The sequence below is a fragment of the Silene latifolia genome, chromosome 1, assembly GCF_048544455.1.
Source record: "Silene latifolia isolate original U9 population chromosome 1, ASM4854445v1, whole genome shotgun sequence".
Lineage (NCBI taxonomy): Eukaryota > Viridiplantae > Streptophyta > Magnoliopsida > Caryophyllales > Caryophyllaceae > Silene > Silene latifolia.
The window spans coordinates 76,240,628-76,264,940 of record NC_133526.1 but is presented as its reverse complement, the minus strand read 5'-3'; the positions used below and the strand labels follow the sequence as shown (position 1 = coordinate 76,264,940).

The following is a 24,313-nucleotide window of genomic DNA, read 5'->3' as shown; positions in this document are numbered from 1 at the left end:
GTGTGACTATAAGATTTGAGATGAAGACTCAAAAGTCATCATGAATGACAATATACAAATTGCGAGTTCCAAAAAAATATTATATTGAAGTTACCGAGGATTTATATTGACTGAAGATATCAAGTTTATCATCAACGTGGATTGTTTTTCAACGATCGAAAAGTTACGTCAAAAGATGGTTTTCACGTTATTCAAAGTTATGTAATCATCAGGGGGAGTAGACACGCGATATACTCTTTTTCCTTATCCATGGTTTTATCCTATTGAGTTTTCCATAGAAAGGTTTTAACGAGGCATCTTGTTATGCGTGTTTGGAGGATATGTTACTCTTTTCCTTTCTAGTGTTTTTTCCATAAGGTTTTCTAGTAATGTTTTAATGAGGCAACTTCACCAATGTATTTTCGAAAATGGACATCCAATGGGGAGTATTATGAGAATTATGGTGAATGTCCATAAGTCATGTTCTAATGAATGTCAATTACTATAGGATTATTCTAGAATGTATCTTTACATTTTCATTGTATAACTCTTCCTTGTATATTTGTATATATACCTCATATATGCTAATAAGATATACACACTTCTCTATTATTATACACTTACTTCTTTACATTACATAACAGTTCTACTTTTTTTTTGTTTATTTGGTTGCTTTTATTGATCATAGGACTGTTATTTATTACTTCTTTAATTTCCGTGCCATTGCAGGAGGAAATCAGTTTCACAAAAAACAAATTCAAACCTATATACAATTGTTAATTGTCGTTTATTTTTTTTCGATATTTTCAACAGGAATAAAATGTTATACGATTAAATTTTTGGCAAATTAAAATGTTATATATTAGAAATATTTTATCATGATTCTATCTTTGTATCACTATATCAAATGTTCTCATTATGATATGGTGATACAAAGATAGAATCATGAAAAAATATTCTTTTAAATAAGAGGAAGATATTATCTAATCACACAAGTTTCTGCCACTCATAAAGTTCTTGAGTCGAGCAAACTTTAGCTCGATTTAACTCGTTAAGTTCTCAAGTCGAGCCCTAACTCGAACTGACTTTAACGGAGCTTTAATCGACTCAAACTCAAACTATTCGCGAGGTGTCTCGCCTCACCTCCTAAAATATGTACTCCCTCCTATTCTAAATAACTGTCCCAATTGTCATTTCCGTCTATTCACATAACTGTCCCATTTGTCATATTTGGACATGGTTTTTTACTTTCCTACCCTTAGCTCTTTTCTTTATTTACCACCTCAACCACCCATAACCCATCATATTCAATACTTTTCATTATTTAACTCATATATTCTTACCCCTATACAATAATTTTTATTATTTTAACTATATTCCTTAATTTCCGTGTCATTGTCCAAATAAGACACTTATTCGTAATAGGAGGGAGTATTACAAAACCTAACCTAAGATTTAATTTGAATGGACAACGGTTGTTGATTACATGACGTGTCAATGAAAGTGGCACAAGTCACAACTTGGAAAATGTATAGTTGCTCAAAAAGATTGAGGGTGTTTTAGTAAAAGGAAGTGGTCACTCAAAACTTTAATGCACCTTTAAAAGGGAGGAGAGGTGCACCAGAAAAAGGTGTGACAGTTTGTTAGTTGATGTATTTCCCTCTCAAAAAAACACTTAACCCCCCACCTCATCTCTTCTACTCTTTAATCTCTTCAACCTCCAAGTTTCTAGTTCTTACAGGTATGGCCTCGATCTTCACCTTCTCAAATTTTTTGAATTCGCCACTGTTTAAATTTAAATATCGATTTAAATTTTGACTTAAGATATTTGTAGTAGTGTCAAATATTTAAGTAGCAACAGTGGTAATAACTTTGAAAACCTTTATAATAAAGGCTTTTGGCTTTAAAACAGTGAGCAGCAATGATGGAAAAAGTGAACTCCACCCTATCCATAGCGAGGACAAAATCCGACCAGCTAATGGAGAGCATGGCAGCGGCGATGGCGGCCATGAAATCCTCCCCGTCAACAGGAGAAAATGAGGGCGAGACGACCCTCGCTTCAGAAGGAAGTGCTACGCTGTCTCGAAAGTCAAGCAGAAGGATGTCACCGGGGCGGAGCAGTAGCCATAGGCAAAACTACAACAATCACATAAGAAAGACAAGGAGTGCCCAGCTGAAGCTTGACTTTGATGAAGTGAGTGGTGGCGCTGCGCTTAGCCGAGCCTCTAGTGCCAGTTTGGGCCTCTCCTTCTCCTTCACTGGCTTCAATATGCCTCCTGAGGACATTGCTGACTCTAAGCCCTTCAGTGATGATGATATCCGTAAGTTGTTTTTCTTAAACATTATTATTATTTTTTATTTCAGTTAATCAGTCTTTTCAAATGTGGGTATGCCATTTTAGTATGGTTTTCATTTTAATTTGGATAATTGATAATGGTGGGATGGTTACAAGGTTAGATAAGTTAATTAAAACTTAGATAACTACTTTATGCTAAAGGTAGGTAATGAAACCAACACTTTTTGTTTAAGACTTTTAATCATTAAGTTTCACTTGATGAAAAGCAAAATAGAGACGTGTCCAAAATGCTTTGATTTGCTTACTAAAAATAAATCATTTTTAACCCACAATAATGGTGTGGGTGTTTTTGCTTATTCACATTTTATAGTTTTCAAAATACATTCATCATCTCAATTAAAATAGGTTGTACGACTTTGGTCCAAACATTTGTTAGTTGCAAAAACGATTTTTTTCTTGATTATATCAAACGTACTAAAAATGACCTACAAAAACAGTCCTAATTATTAAGGCATTCACAGTGTCTAATTTAAGCTCAACATTACTTGATCATGAAGACGTTGTAAATACAAGTTGCATATATCGAAATAAACCCGCCTGTATCAAATGTCATCAAAATTTAACAAAATCTTTGAGAATTTGATACACGCGAGGATAAATGTGTGTATTAGAGAATAAATGTACATGTACTGTATATATTACTACTCCGTAGGTGATGAAAATGCATGAAATACCAAAAAACACAGCCATACTAGTGGAGCTTTAATGTGAATAGAGTGAGTATAGAGTGGGCCCACATTCATCTAATTTAGGGAAGAGGGGGGAAAAAACTTCTGGCTGAGCTTAATTCCCTGCTACAACTTTCAAATTAGTTAGATACAATATTGTTGGCCAGGAATTTTGATGTATCTACTTAAACATGCGAGGACCATTCATTTCAATTATTTCAACCCTTATTTCTACGGTTCTATACTTGTATATATTATGTCTTGATACACAATGTTATGTTTTTTAAAATAAAAAAAAATAAAAAAAAAAATAAAAGTGCACTCGTATTAGTTTAGGAGTTGAAACTCTGCCAAATCGTATATCAATCGTGTTAGAGTTGAAACTCTGCCAATCACTTAGATTAAGGAGTAACCCTGTGTTAAAATTCAGGAGTTGAAGCTATACCAATATGGTATATATTAGTTTTACATGACTCAAATCTGACTAGTTGCCCAAGGGACAAAGGTATATAGGGAAGTATGTTATACGGAGTAGCAAATTTGTGATTAAATTCTTCACTAGTCACCTTTCGGGGTCCCTATACATATACTTCTTCTATTCAACTCTACTCTATCACTTTATTTTTTCAGGTTTGTCAACGCGTGTTTTACGCGCTAAATATCGTTAGCTACGTATTTGCAAAAATTATAAAAGTTAGATAATTTTCATGTACTCGTAAAAACGAATCAAACAAGATCCCACATGAATATATTTTTACTTAGGTATCAAGAGAAAATTGAAATTGTATACTCACTCGTTAATGGTGTACATAGATGAAATTGGTAGAGTGAAGTTGAATGGAGAAAGTATATCTTAGATTCTTAGTGGCCTACGTCGTTCACTTTGTTAGTACTCTATGTAGTACATATTCCTCCACTCAACTAAACTCTAAGAATCACCCTCCAAAAACACAAAAAATGACGAGAGTTTTAACTTATTTGATCGCCAATTAGTTAGTTACTACATTATACATTTATACTACTCCGTATGCTTAAAATTAATACTCTCTCGTTCCAAGTACTGTGTAACAAACTTAGATATTGCCTATTGGGTAGTACGTCGCAGTCGGGGGAAAGTCCGTAGTAGTGACAATCAAAATGGTCTCAAGCATAGTCTTATCTCTTGGGACCCTTTTAGACCAATAATTCTAAGTAGGTCTGGTCTGCCTTCATACTTCATTCCATCTACTTGACATTGTCAACATGTTGGAAAAAGTTGGACGTCTTACAAATCCCTTCCATGTATTTGCAATTTGAGTATGGTTTTGCTACTAATCTTATAAGCCCCTCCGTTTGTTTATCCATGTCCTTTAGCGTGTTGTGGTCGTCAAACATTGTGCTTTACTGTTATTCTCTATAGAATAAACCGAAAAAATAATAGAGGGATGTGTTTTTGAAATGCCCGTTTCAAAATTCTACGATTGAATGCGTGCTAAAGCTGCAAGGAAATGCTCTAATAAGCAAGGCCATGCCATAATTATATATAGATTAAAGTACGGAGTATTGTAATAAAACAGGATGAAATTGAATAAATTATGTTCAATTGGTGCAGCTGAGGATGTTGAAGCAGGAACGCGTAAAAGAAGAATTGAAGCTGAACCAACATTGCCAATATATTTGAAGGTAGGTACCAACAACATACTGACTCTAATTCTGGATTACATTGCAGGCCATTTCTTTTACCATCTGTTTGTTAAAATTCTGCGGAAAAAAAAAAAAAAAAAAAAAGAGCATCCCTGATGTAGATCATCCAGCATATTTCTGCACCAAAAGGCAACATCGAGTCACTCACTACCTATCTATCTCAACAGGTTGTGGGTTGGCGGATATTAGCTACACACATCATCGGAATCCTACTGAAATTGGATGTAACATGGTCAGGTTCCGTCTTGTACAGATCTCGTTTTATATGATGGTATGTACAAGACGTTTACACCTTCACAACAAACATCACACACTTGAAAACACAGATGCATATATACCGTTAGAACAGTCGACTCTAATTGACCTGACCCAAAGTAGACGAAAAGCAGAAGACTCTTAAGTAGACTTAAAGCCAAACGTGAAAACACATGAACTAACTATCTAATGTATCTATGATCTAAAATGCTAGCCATGCAAACTAGTGAACATTGAAAATAGGGCTAAAATAGGTTGTCGATCATTTTGAGAGGAAAGGATGATCTGAAACTTTTGTATGAGCGAGACGAAATGAAATCAACCCTTAGCCGGCTTCTGTACTGAGACTTCCTTCATGTTTAAATGTTCAATTAATGTCAATCAACAAAACAACGGGAAACCAATCAGTTAATTTTCCTGACATTTTGCAGTTCAGAGATGTAACATATAAAGTGATTCTGAAAGGGGTGACAACATCAGTGGAGAAAGATATACTACATGGAATCACAGGAGCAGTGAACCCCGGAGAAGTGCTAGCCTTAATGGGGCCTTCAGGGAGCGGAAAGACAACACTGCTGAATCTTCTTGGAGGTAGAGTAACTCAACCTGCACCGGGTGGTTCAGTAACTTACAATGACCAACCATACTCCAAATTCCTCAAAAGCCGGTAAGTAGAATGCTTAAATTTTAATATGATACTAGCTGGTAATTAATTTAAAAGGAGCTAAAGAGATTATTTCCTGGCAATGAAACATGATGGGAAAAAATGGCTCATAAAACTGCTCTACATCTGGTATTAGCAGTTGGAGGAGAAAACTCTCAACGCAAATATAATAGTTATAGGTCATATGAAACTAGTCTCTTACTGCACATTTAACAAGAGCCCTTGAGGCATTGGGGTAATGTTGTTAGATAGCAGATTAAACACATGAGTGTATGACTAATAAGAACTTATTAAACTTGCAGGATTGGGTTCGTCACCCAGGATGACGTACTTTTTCCTCACCTCACTGTCAGAGAAACACTAACTTACGCTGCCTATCTGAGACTGCCAAGAACTTTGACAAAGGAACAAAAAGAACTACGAGCTCTAGATGTCATTTGCGAGCTAGGGCTAGAAAGGTAGCTCTCTTTCTAATTCAAGCACATCCGCACAGGTCCAGCCTAATTAAGGTCATTTTATATGAGTTTAGGAGCTAAACAGTATGCAAACATTTGCAGGTGTCAGGACACAATGATCGGAGGTTCCTTTGTGCGAGGGGTATCAGGTGGTGAGAGGAAAAGGGTTTGTATAGGTAATGAGATCATAATCAACCCTTCAATGCTATTTCTCGATGAACCTACCTCGGGGTTGGATTCCACAACTGCATTAAAGACCATCCAGATGTTGCAAGATATAGCTGAGGTAACTGCATCCTTAAACCATTAAAAACTATATCAACTGTCATTTGTCTTGTATAGACAGACAATCTTCACCAAGATATTCGTTGAGAGCGGAAGTGTGAGTATATTTTGTCACATTACTCTTTCTAGCCTCAATTCTTGACTTACTTGAAGATCTAATTTAGTCAGTGGCATCTTTCAGGCCGGGAAAACGGTGATAACAACGATCCATCAACCATCTAGCAGACTATTTCACAAATTTGATAAGTTGATCCTTCTCGGAAAAGGAAGCTTGCTTTACTATGGGAAAGCATCAGAAGTGATGACCTATTTCTCCTCCATAGGATGTTCACCTATGATATCCATGAACCCAGCAGAGTTCCTGTTAGACCTTGCCAATGGGAACATATCTGATGTGACCGTTCCTTCAGAGCTTGAAGATAAAGTGCAGATGTGCAACTCCGAAAACCAAACAACCAACGGCAAACCATCTCCTGCAATAATCCATGAGGTGAGTCGTCATATCTATGAAAATATGATCTACTCCGTATCATACTTAACTGAACACAATAAGATGTAAAGTTAGACGCAGAGGGACGGAAAACTTCTTGTATCCTCACATTTCAAACACAAGGGTGATTCGTTCCTGTTTTTCTTTTCCAAAAGAAAATAAAGAACAAGACGCTCCTGAGTTTTATTGAGACAAAAAGTTCTAATGTTTAAAATTCAATGCAGTATCTTGTGGAGTCATATGAATCCCGAGTTGCTAAGAAGGAAAAGAAGAAGCTCATGGCTCCCATACCCATCGACGAAGAATTCAAGAGACAGATATCGTCAGTAAAGCGAGAATGGGGAGCAAGCTGGTGGCAACAATATTCCATTCTATTCCGAAGAGGAATCAAAGAGCGAAGGCATGATTATTTTAGCTGGTTAAGGGTAACACAGGTTCTAGTCACTGCAGTTATACTAGGACTACTCTGGTGGCAGTCGGATAGCAGAACTCCAAAGGGACTACAGGATCAGGTAAAATGCTATTATGTCGTCCTTGTTTGACTTTAGGGTTCAATCATTAATGCATCTGAAGCTAAGTTGTGTTTCAACTGTTGCATGCAGGCGGGACTGCTTTTCTTCATCGCGGTGTTCTGGGGTTTCTTTCCGGTATTCACGGCAATATTTGCATTTCCACAGGAGCGAGCCATGCTCCTGAAAGAAAGGGCAGCTGACATGTATAGGCTTAGTGCGTATTTCGTTGCAAGGACAACTAGCGACCTTCCCCTTGATCTCGTCCTACCTTTGCTCTTCCTGCTGGTTGTCTACTTCATGGCTGGCTTGAGGCTTGATGCTGGAACCTTCATCTGCACAGTGCTGACGGTTTTTCTCTGCATCGTAGCTGCACAGGTACGACCAACCTTCAAGCCCTTTTTTGCAACACCACGACTTGAACTCAATAATATAGAATATATATATGAGCTGGTGTTACGTTGTTGATGACAGGGACTTGGACTAGCTATTGGGGCTTCACTAATGGACATTAAGAAGGCTACAACTCTAGGTTCTGTGACAGTAATGACTTTCATGTTAGCTGGTGGTTTCTTCGTGCAGGTAATTCCACACAAATAATTATAATTGCTAACATTCCTCCGATATTACCAAATTACCGGCACTAACCACCAGGTGTACGTTGTTATTTGGATGCAGAAAGTACCAATATTCATATCTTGGATTCGCTACATGTCCTTTAACTACCATACCTATAGGCTGCTTCTCAAAATTCAGTATGAGCACCAAATTCGACCCACCAGTTGGATGAGATTTGACAACGGTTTAGAGGAGATCGGTGCTCTTATTGCCATGGTCTTTGGCTATCGTTTATTGGCCTATGTATTCCTCCGCACAATGCGACTCGGTTAATCTGTCAATAAAATTATAAGCAACACAGGTTTTGTATTCAGCTCACCTTTCTGGGAAACCCATGTTACGCTAAATTGAATTAATTATCCCAGAAATCCAAGCTACCAAAAAGGCTGATGAACCCGCAGTTCCCATGATTACACCAATTATTATCACTTTTTCCAGCCAAAAATACATCATACAGATGCTATAGGTTTGCTGTCTTTTGTAACAGACAGAGCATGCAACATGTTTTTTTCCCCTGTAATCTCGCTCTTATCTTCTGTAATTTTTCCTCTCTAATTTTTCCTGTAATATATGTTACTAGTCTTCACTCTCGCATCATCATCATCATATCTTATACTTCTCTAATGCAGTAGCCACATCCGCTCATGTGACATCATAATTTACAAGCATTGTCCTACGTGGCAGTTTATGAGCATCCCTTTAAAAAAAAATCCGGCTGATAATAATTTCGTCAACGTGACTATTGTGGAAATTCCATATATTTATATCCATATCTTTGTATGATTATATGATTGGATGAGATAATGGGATATTCCATATTCCATATCTTTATATCCTATATTTTTATATTTGTTTCCTAATTTAACTCAAACAAAGCAATTTCCATTGATGATTGATAAGTCAAAGTCAACGTGGTTTCCCAAACAAAGCAACGTGGTTTCAAAAAAAGATATTTAGGGAAATCAATTAATATCCTCCCAAAATAAAACTAAAATTATAAAATTTGAGAACTGATTGCCATATGTTAGGGAAGAGGGTGAGTGGAATAAAAAAAAGATAGCGAATGAAATCAATTAATATCCTCTCCAAATATTGCTAATCAGTTCAACCATACTACCTAAATCACTATAAAATTCACATTCCACCCAGACGATTCCATCTATCACCATCGTTCATTGTTCATAAATTTCAAAAAAAAAAAAAAAAAAAAAAAAATATCACAACTCTGCTACGGCCTTCAACTGCACTCCCGTCACCATTCGTCACTTGAAAGAAGGTATGCTCAGCGCAAAAATTGCCGTGCGCGTTGTGACATATGGGAAAGAAAAAGTTTCTACAACAAAGACGAAACTTTGGCGTTAGAGATGTTATTGTTAGATGTAGAGGTATTACATGTTTTAACATTAATTTACACATTTTTCCTGTGAAACAATCATGTACCATTAAATAACATATCATAATGGCTATAATTTACAGGACAATCTAATTCATGCAATTATCCGCAAAAGCATCATTTTCAAATTTAGGAATAGAATCAACTAGGGACATTTATACAAACTGTCAAGATTCACAGTGAATGCAAATAAGGGGGCTGAAATTGCAACTTTTGGGGAAGTTCGCATCTATTTTGCATATCCTACAATTGTTAGAGAAGTGCACAATCTACCCATCCCTCAATATGGAGTCAGGTTTGTGGACTTTGGTGATATTCTATCTGAGAGGATATCTGATGAACATTTCATAGGTACGTCTGCTAAACTCATACATATCAACAAGTCAAGCACTAATTGAAAATACTTACTTATTATATAATTTTTTAACATCTGATGGACATATACACCCAAATGTCATTGGCAAATTCTCTGGAGAAGTCAAATCAACAAAGGCTGGAAATAGTTGGATGACAATATACATTGAGAATATTCAGTAAGAATCATATACTTTTACTATTCAACGCTACATCCTCTAACTATCTAACTATCCATTTACTGTAACCAGTTAATTAACCTATTAATCAACATATACACAGGAAGGAAAAGTTACCATGCTCGGTATGGAACGACTACGTTAATTTAGTGCAGACTTATGTTGAGGCATGTAAATAGTCCACTGAACCTGCTATCATTGTCATCCGTTGTGTTCAACGTTGTCAGTGAGAAGGTATAGAATTATTTGTGTATTGAAATTAAATTTTATTCATATATAATCATTTAAAAATCACGTTTAATATTCGATAACCGATCTAGGTGGAGTTAGAGTGACAACTACAAGACACGCCATCCGCTTCTACTTCAACCATGCAATTCCAGAGGTAGAAGCGTTCATTGGAGAGTAAGCTTACTTAACTAATAGTGATAAAATTATTCTTATGACAGATAAATTTTATGCAAAAATTGATTTTCACATTTCTAATGCAACTTGACTACATAACGGTGAAGAACCAAGTGACTCGGATGTTATATCCTATATCCCGAGTGAGTCAGACGATATGCTATCGAGAGATAATTTGAGTACAATCATAGAGATTAAGAAATGTCAAAAGGTATTATTGTACTTTATTTGGGTTTTAGTGCCGACCTATTGACTGCCAGCTTTTCAATATTTTTTTGATTATGATTGTGAATATTACTGAAAATGTAAACTGTCATGCAAATAAAGGCTGGGAGATATGTGTCGGTTGCAACAAAAGTTCTCAAGAATGATGCAGGTAGGTGGGTCTGCAAGAGGGAAAACTGCAGTGGCAGAACGGAAGGGTCTGAAACTAGCATACCAAGGTACTATAGAGACTCCTAAAGGCTTTTTAAATAAGCGCTTTTTCCATAATAGCATACCTCACTACTTGATTATGTATATCTGATGAGCATGATCATATCCTCCTTTTCCATTCAGGTATCAGGTAAAGTTTCGCGTCATTGGTACAGATAATAGAGTCTCCGAGTTTGTCATCATTGAGACACAAATCACAAGCTTCATCAACGTCTCTGCAGCAGACATGCTCTCTGCCCTAGAACAGGTGATCCGTTCGTCCGTTCGTCCGTCTGTGGTAGAAGATTGTACAAGTTAAAATGAGCAAGCTAACAATGATACGAAAATAGCTTAAATATCTATGACTAATTTCTCATCAAACATAATTCATCCATAATGGACGAAAGGATGATATGCCATATTTCGACAATTTTATGGATAAGCAATTTGTCTTCAAGGTGGAAGTTCACCCAAAGTACAACTTGGAGCAGAAATCAAAGTCATATACATTACTTAGTATGAGTGATGATCATGATATGGTGGGCTGCTGGGCAACTAAGTACTTGGATATTAAGGCGTGCCAAATGATTTTTATCTGTATAACACATCATTGACAATTCGAGTTCACAAACTTATATTACCTAATTTAACAAATAACGTAGGAATCTGAAGTTGGTAGTATGTGCCACGATGTGAAGCCCAAAGTGTGTGTTGCTTGTTGGAGTATGTGTCCTCGACAATAATGCGATCACATGTTTAAATCTCATATTAAGAATACACAAGGGATTGTAACATTTTATTGTCAACTGATCCACATTAATCGGTAATGATTGGCTGACTAGAGTTTGACATTACTGTCGTGTGACGGTGGTGATCAGTTGATCCCTTAAGGTCATACTGTTCTTGAGGATACCACTTGAGGACACCAAAAGAAGATGTTCTTGAGGATACTACGTAAGGAGACCAAAAGAAGATGTTCTTGAGAATACTACGTGAGGAGACCAAAAGAAAATGTTCTTAAGGATACTACGCGAGGAGACCAAAAGAAGATGTTTTTAAGGAAACTATGTGAGGACACCAAAAGAAGGCGTTCTTTTAAAATTTAGATTATGATCTATGAAGTTATAAGAGATCTTAAAATTAGACATTTTACTTAAGAGCCTTATGAAACTAAAATGGTATCTATGCAAGTAAATGGATTTATTTGGGATTCTTGAGATCAATCCAAAGTAAATAAAAGTTTATGATTAAGAGTTGTATAGAGTGGCATGTCGATGTCTACAAAAACTAAGTTAATTGTTAACTAAGCTAAGGATACAAATCATTACCATTCATTATGAAAATAAGTAAAGTATCAAGACCACTTTCTAAACGGGTATTTTGAAAGTGATATGTGAATGACATATATATGGTTTTGATTAATACTTAGAAAAGCAATGAACATTCCATCATGTGATGTTTCCATGGAGAAACATGTGTACACATGGACTTGAGTGGGAGCAAGAAACTATCATGTTCAGACATGGAGTTTAATGGGAGCAATGATCCTTCATGAATTGTATGACTTATTAAAAATGATGTGAAAATAGGTTTTCAATTCTGGATGAAATCTAACATTATGCATATCTATTATAACATGGGATGTTGATATCTATTATAACATGGGATGTTGGATTGACACTTAGATATATATCTTATGATGATAATGATCCTTCTTAAATCAAACATAAGTAGGTTGTTCATATTGATGAAATTTGAATTATCATAGAGCTTTGATTATTCACATGAACCTAAGAACTATTGTCTACATGAATATAATTACTAATATTTCCGCCATTAGTATAATCATGTATACCATTATGCACATGTCCTAGATGAATTAAATGCTTAAATCATGATAAGTCGATAACAAGTCTGCCCATATGAGAGTCATTGGTAAGCCTTAAAGAACCGTCATGAATTCTCTAGGAGAACTAATGATCTGTTCTATAGTTTGGAAGAGAAACAAGTTGTGTGTTAAGAAGTTACACAAACTCAAGTTTCCAAACTCATTTGGATTTGTTAAATTCCTAGGCAGATTATTGACATAAGGAGTTAGAAACTAGAAAAGAGTATTCTATTGCAAGATTCTACGAAATGAACTTAAGTACGTTGTGATTAAGTGGTATGTGTTAATACTATAAATAGTATTGTCCATCGAAAACCACATCACAAGTTATGATATAACAGTAAAAGCTTCTTTCAAGCTAAAGAACTTATGTCTAGTATGAAGTCTAGGCATGTACTTAGTAAAATTCATGCTATAAGGGATAACATGAAGTTGAAGGAAATCGCAATTTACAAAGTTTGAACACTTGGACACATGGTATGTTCACAAGCTAAATTTTTATTGCGTTACACAAATGCATAAGTGCACTCATGATTATAAGACATGGAGTAGCAATATGGTATTGACTACTCGTGTGTGATAATCACATTTATTGTTTGAGTTATTATTAACTCATCTTGTACTTTGTTACATCCAAATGGGATTGTTGGGACAATATTGAACCCCATTAAAGTGAACTGGATTAACATAGTATTCGTCCCTAGTTACTTATATGAGGTGACATCTCGAAGCAACTAGAGTGTGATGCGATTGATGGCAAGTTCAAGTGCCATAGAGTCATGAGAGATAACTGGTCGATCACATAGGCAGACTGTGAGGGACACTCTGTCGGGCTTATGACCGCTTATAGAGTTCTGGCAATTTTTTATAGCCTGGTCGTGGCGAGAGCTACTATGATATTCTTATGAGTCGATTCTTTGACTAATGACTGCTCGCCCAAGATGGCACAGTTTCAGAGTGACTTTGATTTATGTTCGGCGACCTTCATAATTGGGGTCTAATGGGCATGTTTTGGGTCATGATGAGCTGTGGCTAATCAAAGGGAAGAGTGCAATATGAATTGTCCATCCCCGTCAGGGTTATCTTATATCTCAAGGCCACTCGAGGAGCAATGAACTGGAAATGCGTGGCCACGCTCGGAAGGTATCTATGGCAGAGAATTCCGGTCAGACAGTTATTCTCCAGATTGAGGAAACCACTCAAGATATGATCAAATGCAAGTACGACCTGCAAGACACCTTGCATTGAGTGGGAGATTGTAATAGGACAAGATAATTGGTGACGCACACTTGTCGTGGACAAGTGGGAGATTGTTGGAGTATGTGTCCTCGACAATAATGCGATCACATGTTTAAATCTCATATTAAGAATACACAAGGGATTGTAACATTTTATTGTCAACTGATCCACATTAATCGGTAATGATTGGCTGACTAGAGTTTGACATTACTGTTGTGTGACGGTGGTGATCAGTTGATCCCTTAAGGTCATACCTTTAGGGAAACATTCTTAATTGACTAATTAATTAATTGTATGACGATACAAGTTAATTAATTCCTTAAAATTGAACAAATGATTGTGTGAGAAATATTACGTATCTTATAGTAATTCGATTAAATAAGATTCGTACTAAGTAATTAAATTGTTGTATTACTTAGGCTATTTATTGTTTATGAAACAATTAAGATAAGACTGAATTGTTTATTATAAATACAAGTAGTTGTGATTTATAATTACATGACCCATCTTAAGTAATGGTAATAGTGAATTACTAGTTAATTTTGTATGTGATTTATTTCATTTATATAATGATTTTTAATGTGATAAAAATGCATTATTTAAATGACATGTCTAGTAACATGTCCAATTTGTCACACAATACAAATTAACAAATTGACAAACTTAAAATGGACCCATGTTAATATGGGTGTGCCGTGACTATGGAGGGATTAGGAGTTAGTTGTGTTTTGATTATTTTATTAAGTGGAAATATAATCATTACCTACTACATATAGCCTTGCATACCTACACTCTTGTGAAGAGCAACTAGAAAAGATATTGGGCACTCTTCCCATGTGCACCATCCGGCCACCCTAGAGAAAGAGAAGTGTTTTCTCTTCTTATTATACACAATTCATTCATATAACTTATTCGCTTGAATTACAACTTGTCTCCTTAGTTTTGTTGTTGAACAAAAATTAAAAAACTCACATAAAATCTCTAATATTACATATACATTACTAGAAGTAGTATACATATAATATTAGTAATTTTAAGGGAACAAATATTAATTTCTAGTAACTAAATTAATATTTGTATTAAGAAGAATTTCCTTGGCACAAATCCTTGAGGAGAGATTCTACTCTTGAATCTTGTTCATCCATTTGGAAAGCTCAAGAACTAAGTAAGGTAGGAGACCTTACTAGTGCCCATATAGCCGAAATTACATATGTAAGGAACCGGTTTTTCCTTCACTCTTGTATTTGTTTTGCATGCATAAGATCTTGAATTAATTTTATGAGTAGATTAATTAATCACATATTCAATATGTAAACAAATGAGATTAATGAATCCCAACATTGCTATGGCTGAAAATAAGGTATACTTTGCATAAGATCTTTTTTATTCACGTGGAGTAAGTTTGATACTCATTAAATACAATGTCAGAAAAACTTTACACATTTATTGTGAATGCAGGAATGTCCATCCGAAAGTTCAGTCGGTAACTGTTTGATCACTCTACCCTTAAAACGATGGTTATAAAAAATGTTAGACGCAAGCCGTGATGATGATTGTGAGGTGCGCATCATGGGGACAAATTTTCAGCCACCAAAAGCATCATGGGGGACAAATTTTCAGCCACCAAAAATTGCTCCAAGTCAAGATCGAAAAGGAGTGATCGCGGTGACACGTGATAAGATAATTTATCATACTAGGCTATGGTATTTAGACCCGAGAATAATTAGGCTAAGGGTATTAAACGCCCCCAATCATAGAATATTATGCTATTAGAATTCAATGTATTCGAATAAATCATGCGCGTGTGTTTGCTTTTTGTTAGACTTTTTTTATATGCTTTTAAATGGTTATTAGTATTTCTCATATGTGTTTGTGGTTATTGCAGACACTGTCGATATTTGACAATCTGAGCCATGTCAAACGTCATAAAACTATTAGCTACCCTCATTGAGAGTGACAATAACAAACTAAGCATAAATTTTTTGCCAAAAATTTACCTAAAACTTAACCTAACTGACTAAGAACTAAGAACTATCCTAACTGACGAGAAATCTTCAAGAGTAAGGCCAACTCAGTTGTATTTTTACAGATCAGGTTTTGTTTATGAGCTTTATAAATTAGAAGAACACTTTTAGGATTATGCACATGACTCTCAAATTACATAAAAAATTTGGAGTCTTAGAAATAAGCTGACTAAGAAATAAGAATTATCCTAACTGACCGAAATCTTAGAGATTATGGCTAACTCAGTTATATCTACATCTTTACAGATTATCTTTTCCAATTTATCTCTACAAAGTATCTTCTTCATTCTACATATCCCTAAAATAATTGACCCTAAAATCATATGGGAAATATCTTCCCTAAAATATAGGGTTCTCAAGAGACCCTACCAGAATCAACATAGTGTTCACAATGCTAGGAGTACGCACATAATGACTAACAATTACAGGAACACTTTTATGTCCTTGAGATTTCAGTAATTATAGAAATATGTTATCAAAGTGATTCCACAAAAAATATTAAGATGTTACGAAATATCTAGAGATATTATATGGATGCCCATATATTACCGTATCTTTAGGAGTTATTCTATTACCATATTACAGATGTACTCTTGTACTATATATACCCTTCATATGAATAAAGTTGAATACCTTTTTCTGCTCTCTATATACTCCTCATAACTCTCTATTATTCATAACACGTTATCAGCACGAGTCTCTAACCCTAATTTTATTTTATTTTCGAATACCGCATAACCTATTGAGCAGGTACGTTTTCTCTTCTATTGCCGTGTAAAAGTATAAAACAATACACTAAGGTATCAATTACTTTGCCACGTTGACTTTTTCCATATACCAAACACATGATACATACACATGATACAAACAACATGCAAACACTCTTAAACAAATGATGTCGGCCATGTTTTATTTTTATAACTTAACACAATCCATGATAATACACATCTCGTTAAATCTTACATTTTACCTTGATTAATTATGATTCGTTATTTTGTTTATGTACTGTATTTCGTTTAATCGTATTATAATTAACTTGTTTTATTTTCTTGATAGTTTAAGCATGTCGAATTTGACCAAACTTGATTTTGTGGCCTTGGATATCTCTGGAAGTAATTATTCTGAATGGGTGTTAGATGCCGAGATGCATCTTAAGTCTTATGCCCTTGGTGATGCTATTAAAGTGGGGAATACAGCATCCGAACAAAATAAGGCCAAAGCCATGATTTTCCTCCGTCGTCATCTCCATGAAGGACTCAAATATGAATATTTGACTGTGAAAGATCCTTTGATCTTATGGCAAAATCTGAAAGAAAGGTATGACCATCTTACAACAGTAATTCTTTCTAAAGCAAAATTTGACTGGATTCACCTAAGGTTACAGAATTTCAAATCCGTTATCGAATATAACTCGACCATGCACAGAATCGCTTCACAGTTAACTTTGTGTGGAGAAAAGATATCTTATGCGGATATGTTGGAAAAAAACATATCAGACTTTTCATAGTTCACAATTGCTACTTTCACAGCAATATTGTCAGAGACGATTTAAAAAATACTCTGAACTAGTTTCATGCTTATTGGTGGCTGAGCAAAATAATGAAATCATGTTAAAAAACCACCAGTCCCGTCCTACTGGCAGTGATCCATTCTCAGAAGTGAATGCGACAGTTTCTGGTCCATACCCTATAGTGAATGGGACAAATAAATATTCGGGTCACACAAGAGGTAGTGTCTCTGGACGTGGACGAGGACGAGGACGATGCAATTTTCGTGGTGGTAGAGGTGGAAAATTTAAAAGCGTATTCTAACGAAAGGGGGAACCAAAAGATCATCTACATGATAAGATAAAGAAATTTGGTGAAAATCCATGTCACCGTTGTGGTAGTATAGGACATTGGATTAATACTAGTCATATGCCGCAACAACTTGTTGATCTTTACAAGTAGTCTCTGAAAAATAACAATGGGAAGAATATAGAAGCAAATTTTGTTGCTGGGCATGAAAATTTTGAGACGAATTATGCTGATGGTAATAACAATCTACCTTTCATTTCTGGCAAATTTATGGATTTGAACATCTGAGCTTTCACGACCTTTGATCCTAATGGGAAATTTGGCCCTTTGATTGGCGATAAAAGTGTCCCGAAATTGGACTAAATTTATTTGTATTACTAAAAGTTATTTATGTTTCATCTATTTTATCTATTAATTTGCTTTCGAATAATATCAAGTACACTTGTTGAGTTTATTTTATGGATATTATTAATATTTTACGACATTATCTTAGCGGTTTGTTTCCAATTGAATTGTTTACACACATACGTTTTCTCCTCGGAAATCATAACTTGTGTAAGGCATAGTGCTATGTTTTAGTGGTCCGTCACTCACTTGGAGCTTTACTTTTCGGTTACTTGTCGTTAGGAGCACCTAGACCAAAACAATATTTATAACTTCACAAACAACTCTACTATTAGTAAAGAGGCAAGTAAAGGTCGGATCCCAAGGGACGGGTATTGATGTAGGATTTTCGATTGCAAGTAGCGGTGTCTAGGGGTGTCACGATTTGGGGTTGAGATGAGAAGATCACTAAACTAAATAGCAATAAAAGTAAACAAGCAAGATGGTTAAAATGAGATGTAAACAATTGATTAAAAGCACTAGGGTGTCATGGGGTCATAGGGGATTCATGGGAATTGATCATACAAACATATTCTCAAATTATAAGCAAGCAATTATTGTTGTGATGGATTGAGTTGGTTTATATCTTACAATCCTAGGAAGTTTTGGGTCTCGGAGCCGAATCGATTAGATTGTACAACACTTACAAGTCGACTTAATCCTCCCTACTCAACTATATGCATGATCTAATGAGACTCGAGTTGGTTTATGTCTTACAAGTCTCATATAAAAGGTAAGTGATGGGTAAAAAATGCAAGGATTCATAGGCTCACATTTCATCAAATATAACATGTGCATAAGTTGAGATCACAACAAGCAAGCAAATAAACTATGAAAACATATTAAATTAAGCATGAATCATTCCCCATGTTGATTTCCCCTAATTACTCATTAACCCTAGTTAAGGAAACTACTCACTCATTATCAAGTTTGACATTTTAACAAGGTTGTCAATCACATTAAGAAAGCAAAACATGATGAATAAATGAAGATGATTAACAATAATTAAAAAGGATTAAGAGGATTATACCTACTAATGATTCCAAAATAAAGCAAAGAATAATAGAAGTACTTGATGATTGATTGGAAGGTGGTCAATCTCCCAATAATAACCCAAATAATCTTCAATTACCCAAAATAAAAGATGAACAAAAGAGAAATTATGGAAATGAGATTTGTATTAATACTTGATTAGAAGTTGATTACAAGATTAAGAAGAGATTAGAATGATATAAACTACAATAAGGATTGATAAGAAGAACATGATTATCTAATTAGACTAATGGGGTATTTATAGTGGGGATTAGGTACACAAATTAGGGTTTACTAAGGGCTTAAATGACGATTAAGTCCTTGAGGAATCGCTCCTCTCAAAAGAGATGCTGGTCTCCTTTTTGCCGGTCTTTCATAAACATGCGCATCTTTCATGGAGGGAAGAAAAGGTCGTGTGGGCCTGTAAGAGAATCCGGGCGTCCAAGGTGTCGGGACGGGCGGATTTCCTGGTGGCTGGACGGGCGGATTGTTAGCTGGACGGGCGGATTGTGGCGTTGTTGGACGGGCGTCCATCTGGCAAAAACGCTCGGATTCCTCACGTGTTGGACGGGCGTCTTGCCTAGTTGGACGGGTGGATTGTGTCACAACTTTCTTTTCTTCTTTTCTTCTTCCAATAATCCTCCGAGATTTAGTCGGGGATGCAAGGATTTCGCAATCATTGCCCATCTACTATAATATGTACAAAGGCCTTCTAGTCTTGTCTTCTCTTTGTTGCTTGGTCATTAGATTCGATCAATTTAGCTCTATTTTGCCATGAAAATGCAAGGTTTGCACTCCTCTCCTACCAAGGAAACAAAACCTCATAGAATATGCAAAATAAAGGACTAAAGATAGTAAATGACCCAATTATGCACTAAAAAGCATAGGAACGAGGCTAATTCGGGGACTAAATATGCTCAAATAATGGTCACATCAAATATCCCCAAACCGAACCTTTGCTCGTCCCGAGTAAAGAGGTGACAAAACTAGGACCGTTATTTAAAATAACCTAATAGCATAGCCGATATGAGACAATTAGCGGGTCTCACTCCGCCCCTTCAACTCACAACAATACAACCATGAGGTAGGATGCCTTCTTGTAAGGCAAGGTGGGTCTTGCCAAAATGGTGACACATCCAAGCATTAAAGCACATAAAATCAAGTAATGGATGCATCTACAAAAGAATAGCCACCTTCCTCATCTAAGTGGCGGAAATTATCTACAAGGGAAGCAATTCAAGGGTACACACTCCTTCATAGATGCAATTTCTTCAAACTACTAAGCCTAGAAGGATACCAATAAATCACCTCCAAGTTGTGTCAAGCTAGGGTACCTTTGTCCTCAATCGTTAAATGCTTTTGTCAAGAATAGACTCCCTATGGCGTTAGAAATACTGGAGGATCGCGGAATTCCCCCTCTTGCCTAGACAAGAAGAAGGGTCGTCCCCTCTCTACCATGCACAAAAGTGGATACGATGGATAAAGGGATCGATAGTATTTGAGTTTCATTTTGGGAGTTTGCTTTATTGTTGTTTTTCCCCCCAATTTCTTGTGGCATATAACATTTGAGAACATTTTCTTTTTGCCATTTCTTTTGATTTTTGGCATTTCAATACTTGACAATTTTCAACTTTTTGCATTTTTTTTGAACATTTTCAAAGTCACCCCATATGTAGTTGATGTGACCATAATTTAAGCACATTTAGTCCCCGAATTAGCCTTATTCCCATGCTTTTTAGTGCATATTCGGGTCATTTATTGTCTTTAGTCCTTTGTTTTGCATATTCTTTGAGGTTTTGTGTCCTTGGTAAGAAAGGAGTGCAAACCTTGCATTTTCATGACAAAATGAAGCTAAGTTGATTGAATTCAATGACCAAGCATCAAGGAGAGACAAGACTAGAAGGCCTTTGTACATACTATAGTAGATGGGCAATGATGAGAAAAGATCCTTGCATCCCCGAGGAAATCCTCATGGATTTTATGAAGAAAAAGGAAGAAAAGAAGAAGGAACGAAGCTGTAAGTGTGGGAAATAATCTGTATACTTTCCTTATAATTAAGGATTATAACGAATATATTGTGATGATAACTAGTCATAAAATAAATTGCATAAACAAAATCATAGATGAATAAGAAATAACCTTCGGTCCTAGCTTATAAGGCCTATGAACAATATCGCAATGATATTCTCCTATCAGTTACACCCAAGATGATATGAGATATGCCCTTGTTCTTTTGCTGGAATCGATCCCCCAAATTCACAGTAAATTGTTTAGGGTTTTCGGTTTTTTGTGTTTAGATGAGAGGCAAGATTTTAGGTTAGAAAATTAGGGTAGAAAAATAATCTTCCTTCTCCTCTTATTTGCACCGAAATAAGGAAGTCCAAGGGGAGATATTTTTCTCCTAATTTCGGCCCATAATACCGAAATAAAGAGAGATTATATTTCTCCTTTTTTTCGGTTATTTACCTACCCAAAAATAAGGATATTAAATCTTCTTATTTTGGTGGTATGCAAAATGTATAAAATGTATTAAGTATAAATTGTCATATATATTATTCCGCATTAACAAGTCTACACACAACAACTTGCGGTTGATTTATTAATACGGGTCAATAATAATTTATTATAACAATATCGTATAATTATCATTTGCTGATTAAATATAACCGATTAAATTTAATTACGAATTAACATATTAATTCGTCCAAGCTAACATTATATACATTAATTAAATATAACTTATTATATTCAATTTACGAATTGACAGTTAATTCGTCTCAACTAATATTATTTAATCGGCATTAAATAATTGTCTCATCAACACATTGACTAACTATTTAGTCATATAAGGCATCAATGTGATTACATTTCCATAACCGCATCTCTCAAACACATCCTTTAGGTGTGACTTTTAGGGACCAGTTGATCACCGCCATCTGTATGATAATAACGTCAAACTTTCTAGCAAGCCAACCGTTATTAGGTAATCGTTAATCAACTGATAAAATACGAATTATACCCTTGTGAACCTATAAGAGATTTATAAATGTTATCACACTAATTTGTGGAGGACACAAGCTCCAACAGTAAGACAATCCGAGCGGATTATCTACAAGACGCCCGTCCAGGAGGTGCAATCCGAGCGTCTCCCCCCTGTGGACGCCCGTCCAAAACACCCCCAATCCGCCCGTCTTCCCCAGCTGGACGCCCGTCCAGAATCACCAGAATCCGCCCGTCCCGTGCCCTGGACGCCCGGATTGTCTGTCAGCCATTTCATCTTCTACAAGCTTCAAGGAAAGATGCGCATATTTTTCTAAGACCGGCGAAAAGGAGACCGGAGTCTCCCTAGAGACCGGCGATTCCTCAAGGACTTAATCGTCATTTAAGCCCTTAGTTAACCCTAATTTATGCACCTAATCCCCACTATAAATACCCCATTAGTCTAATTAGAAGAGCATGTTCTTCTTAGCAATCTTTAGGGTAGTTGATATCAATCAAATCTCTCTTTAATCTTGTAATCAACATTTAATCAAGTTTTAATACAAGTTTCATTTCCTTAATCTCTCTTTTGTTCATCCTTTATTTTGGGTAATTGAAGATTATTTGGGTTATTATTGGGAGATTGACAACCTTCCAATCAAGCATCAAGTACTTCTATTATTCTTTGCCTTATTAATGGAATCATTATTAGGTATAATTCTCTTAATCCCTTTTTAATTATTGTTAATTATCTTCATTTATTCATCATGTTTCACTTTGTTGGTATGATTGACAACCTTGCTAGCATGTTCAACATGATAATGAGTGAGTAGTTTCCTTAGCTAGGGTTAATGGGTAATTAGGGGAAACCAACATGGGGAATGATTCATGCTTAATTTAATATGTTTTCATAGTTTATTTGCTTGCTTGTTGTGATCTCAACTTATGCACATGTTATGTTTGATGAAATGTGAGCCTATGAATTCTTGCATTTTTTACCCATCACCTATCTTTTCAATGAGACTTGTAAGACATAAACCAACTCGAGTCTCATTAGACCATGCATATAGTTGAGTAGGAAAGATTAAGTCGACTTGTAGGTATTGTACAATCTAATCGATTCGGCTCCGGGACCCAAAATTTCCTAGGATTGTAAGATATAAACCAACTCGATCCATCACAACAATAATTGTTTGCTTATAATTTGAGAATATGTTTGTATGATCAATTCCCATGAATCCCCTATGACCCCATGACACCCTAGTGCCTTTTATCAATTGTTTACATCCCTTTTTAATCATCTTGCTTGTTTACTTTCATTGCTATTTAGTTTAGTGATCTTCTACATCAAACCCCAAATTGTGACACCCTTAGACACCACTAGTTGCAATATAAAATCTCATCTCAATTCCCGTCCCTTGGGATCCGACCTTTACTTGCCTCTTTACTAATTGTAGAGTTGTTTGTGAAGTTATAAATAGTGTTTTGGTCTAGGTGCTCCTAACGACAAGTACCGAAAACTAAACCCTCAAAAGGGAACACGACCAAAAATGGCGCCGTTGCCGGGGACGGTGTTAACTTGATTTAGATTTTCTTATATTGTTATTAGTTGTGTCTTTCTTTTCCTTGGGGAAGTAAAACTCCTCAAGGTTTATTCTAATTATTTTCGAGTTGTTTGATATTTTGCATGTCTAGAAGATCAAAAGGTAACTTGTTACCCTTTGATCACGAAATTGAAAGGACTTTGACAAACAATAGAAGACTTGCTAGGAGAACTTTGAGAGGTATTGGTGCGGTTGTAGATATTCAACCAAACACTATTGAGTTCATCAACCCTTTTGCAAGAGAAGGTGAGGAGAACCCAACACAAAATCCAACACAAAATCAACCCACAATGCCTAAGTTTTCATCACATTCCGTACCCACCGAGGAGAACCTACCCAATGGTACTCCCACACCACAACATCTAACCGGAAATTTTATTGCCAAATCCGCATTTATCCAATTAGTCGAAAGAAGCCAATTTGGGGGGATGCCTAGTGAAGACCCTCATTCTCATATGGAGACTTTTTGTGACTATTGTGATGCGATTTCTCAAACCGGTGTAACTCAAGACCAAATTCGATGGGTCTTATTTCCTTTCTCTAATTGGCACCGCGAAACAATGGTTGAAAGGCCTTGATAAGGCTACTCTCGGAATTGATTCTTGGAAGAAGTTGGCTCTAGCTTTCTACAAAAAGTTCTACCCACCGGAAAAGACTAAC

The 24,313-nt window shown here is 35.8% G+C and overlaps 1 protein-coding gene across 7 annotated transcripts; it reads left to right on the top strand.

Annotated features, from left to right (window-relative positions):
• Positions 1-1,543: 1,543 nt before the first annotated feature.
• Positions 1,544-8,559, top strand: LOC141606647 (ABC transporter G family member 22). 7 transcript variants are annotated; one of them, XM_074425874.1, is made up of 12 exons: positions 1,573-1,720; positions 1,892-2,300; positions 4,595-4,665; positions 4,854-4,957; positions 5,373-5,608; positions 5,908-6,063; positions 6,163-6,346; positions 6,527-6,835; positions 7,060-7,347; positions 7,438-7,722; positions 7,819-7,926; positions 8,023-8,559. In XM_074425874.1, the coding sequence occupies exons 4-12, from the start codon at positions 4,916-4,918 to the stop codon at positions 8,233-8,235; spliced, it is 1,821 nt and encodes a 606-aa protein (XP_074281975.1). In that variant the 5' UTR covers positions 1,573-1,720; positions 1,892-2,300; positions 4,595-4,665; positions 4,854-4,915; the 3' UTR covers positions 8,236-8,559. The 7 variants fall into 7 exon arrangements, with proteins under 7 accessions (XP_074281967.1, XP_074281975.1, XP_074281988.1 ...); XM_074425887.1 differs by having other exon boundaries at positions 1,609-1,720; positions 4,854-4,918; XM_074425895.1 differs by having other exon boundaries at positions 1,612-1,720; positions 1,873-2,300; positions 4,854-4,918.
• The last annotated feature ends 15,754 nt before the right edge of the window (positions 8,560-24,313 follow it).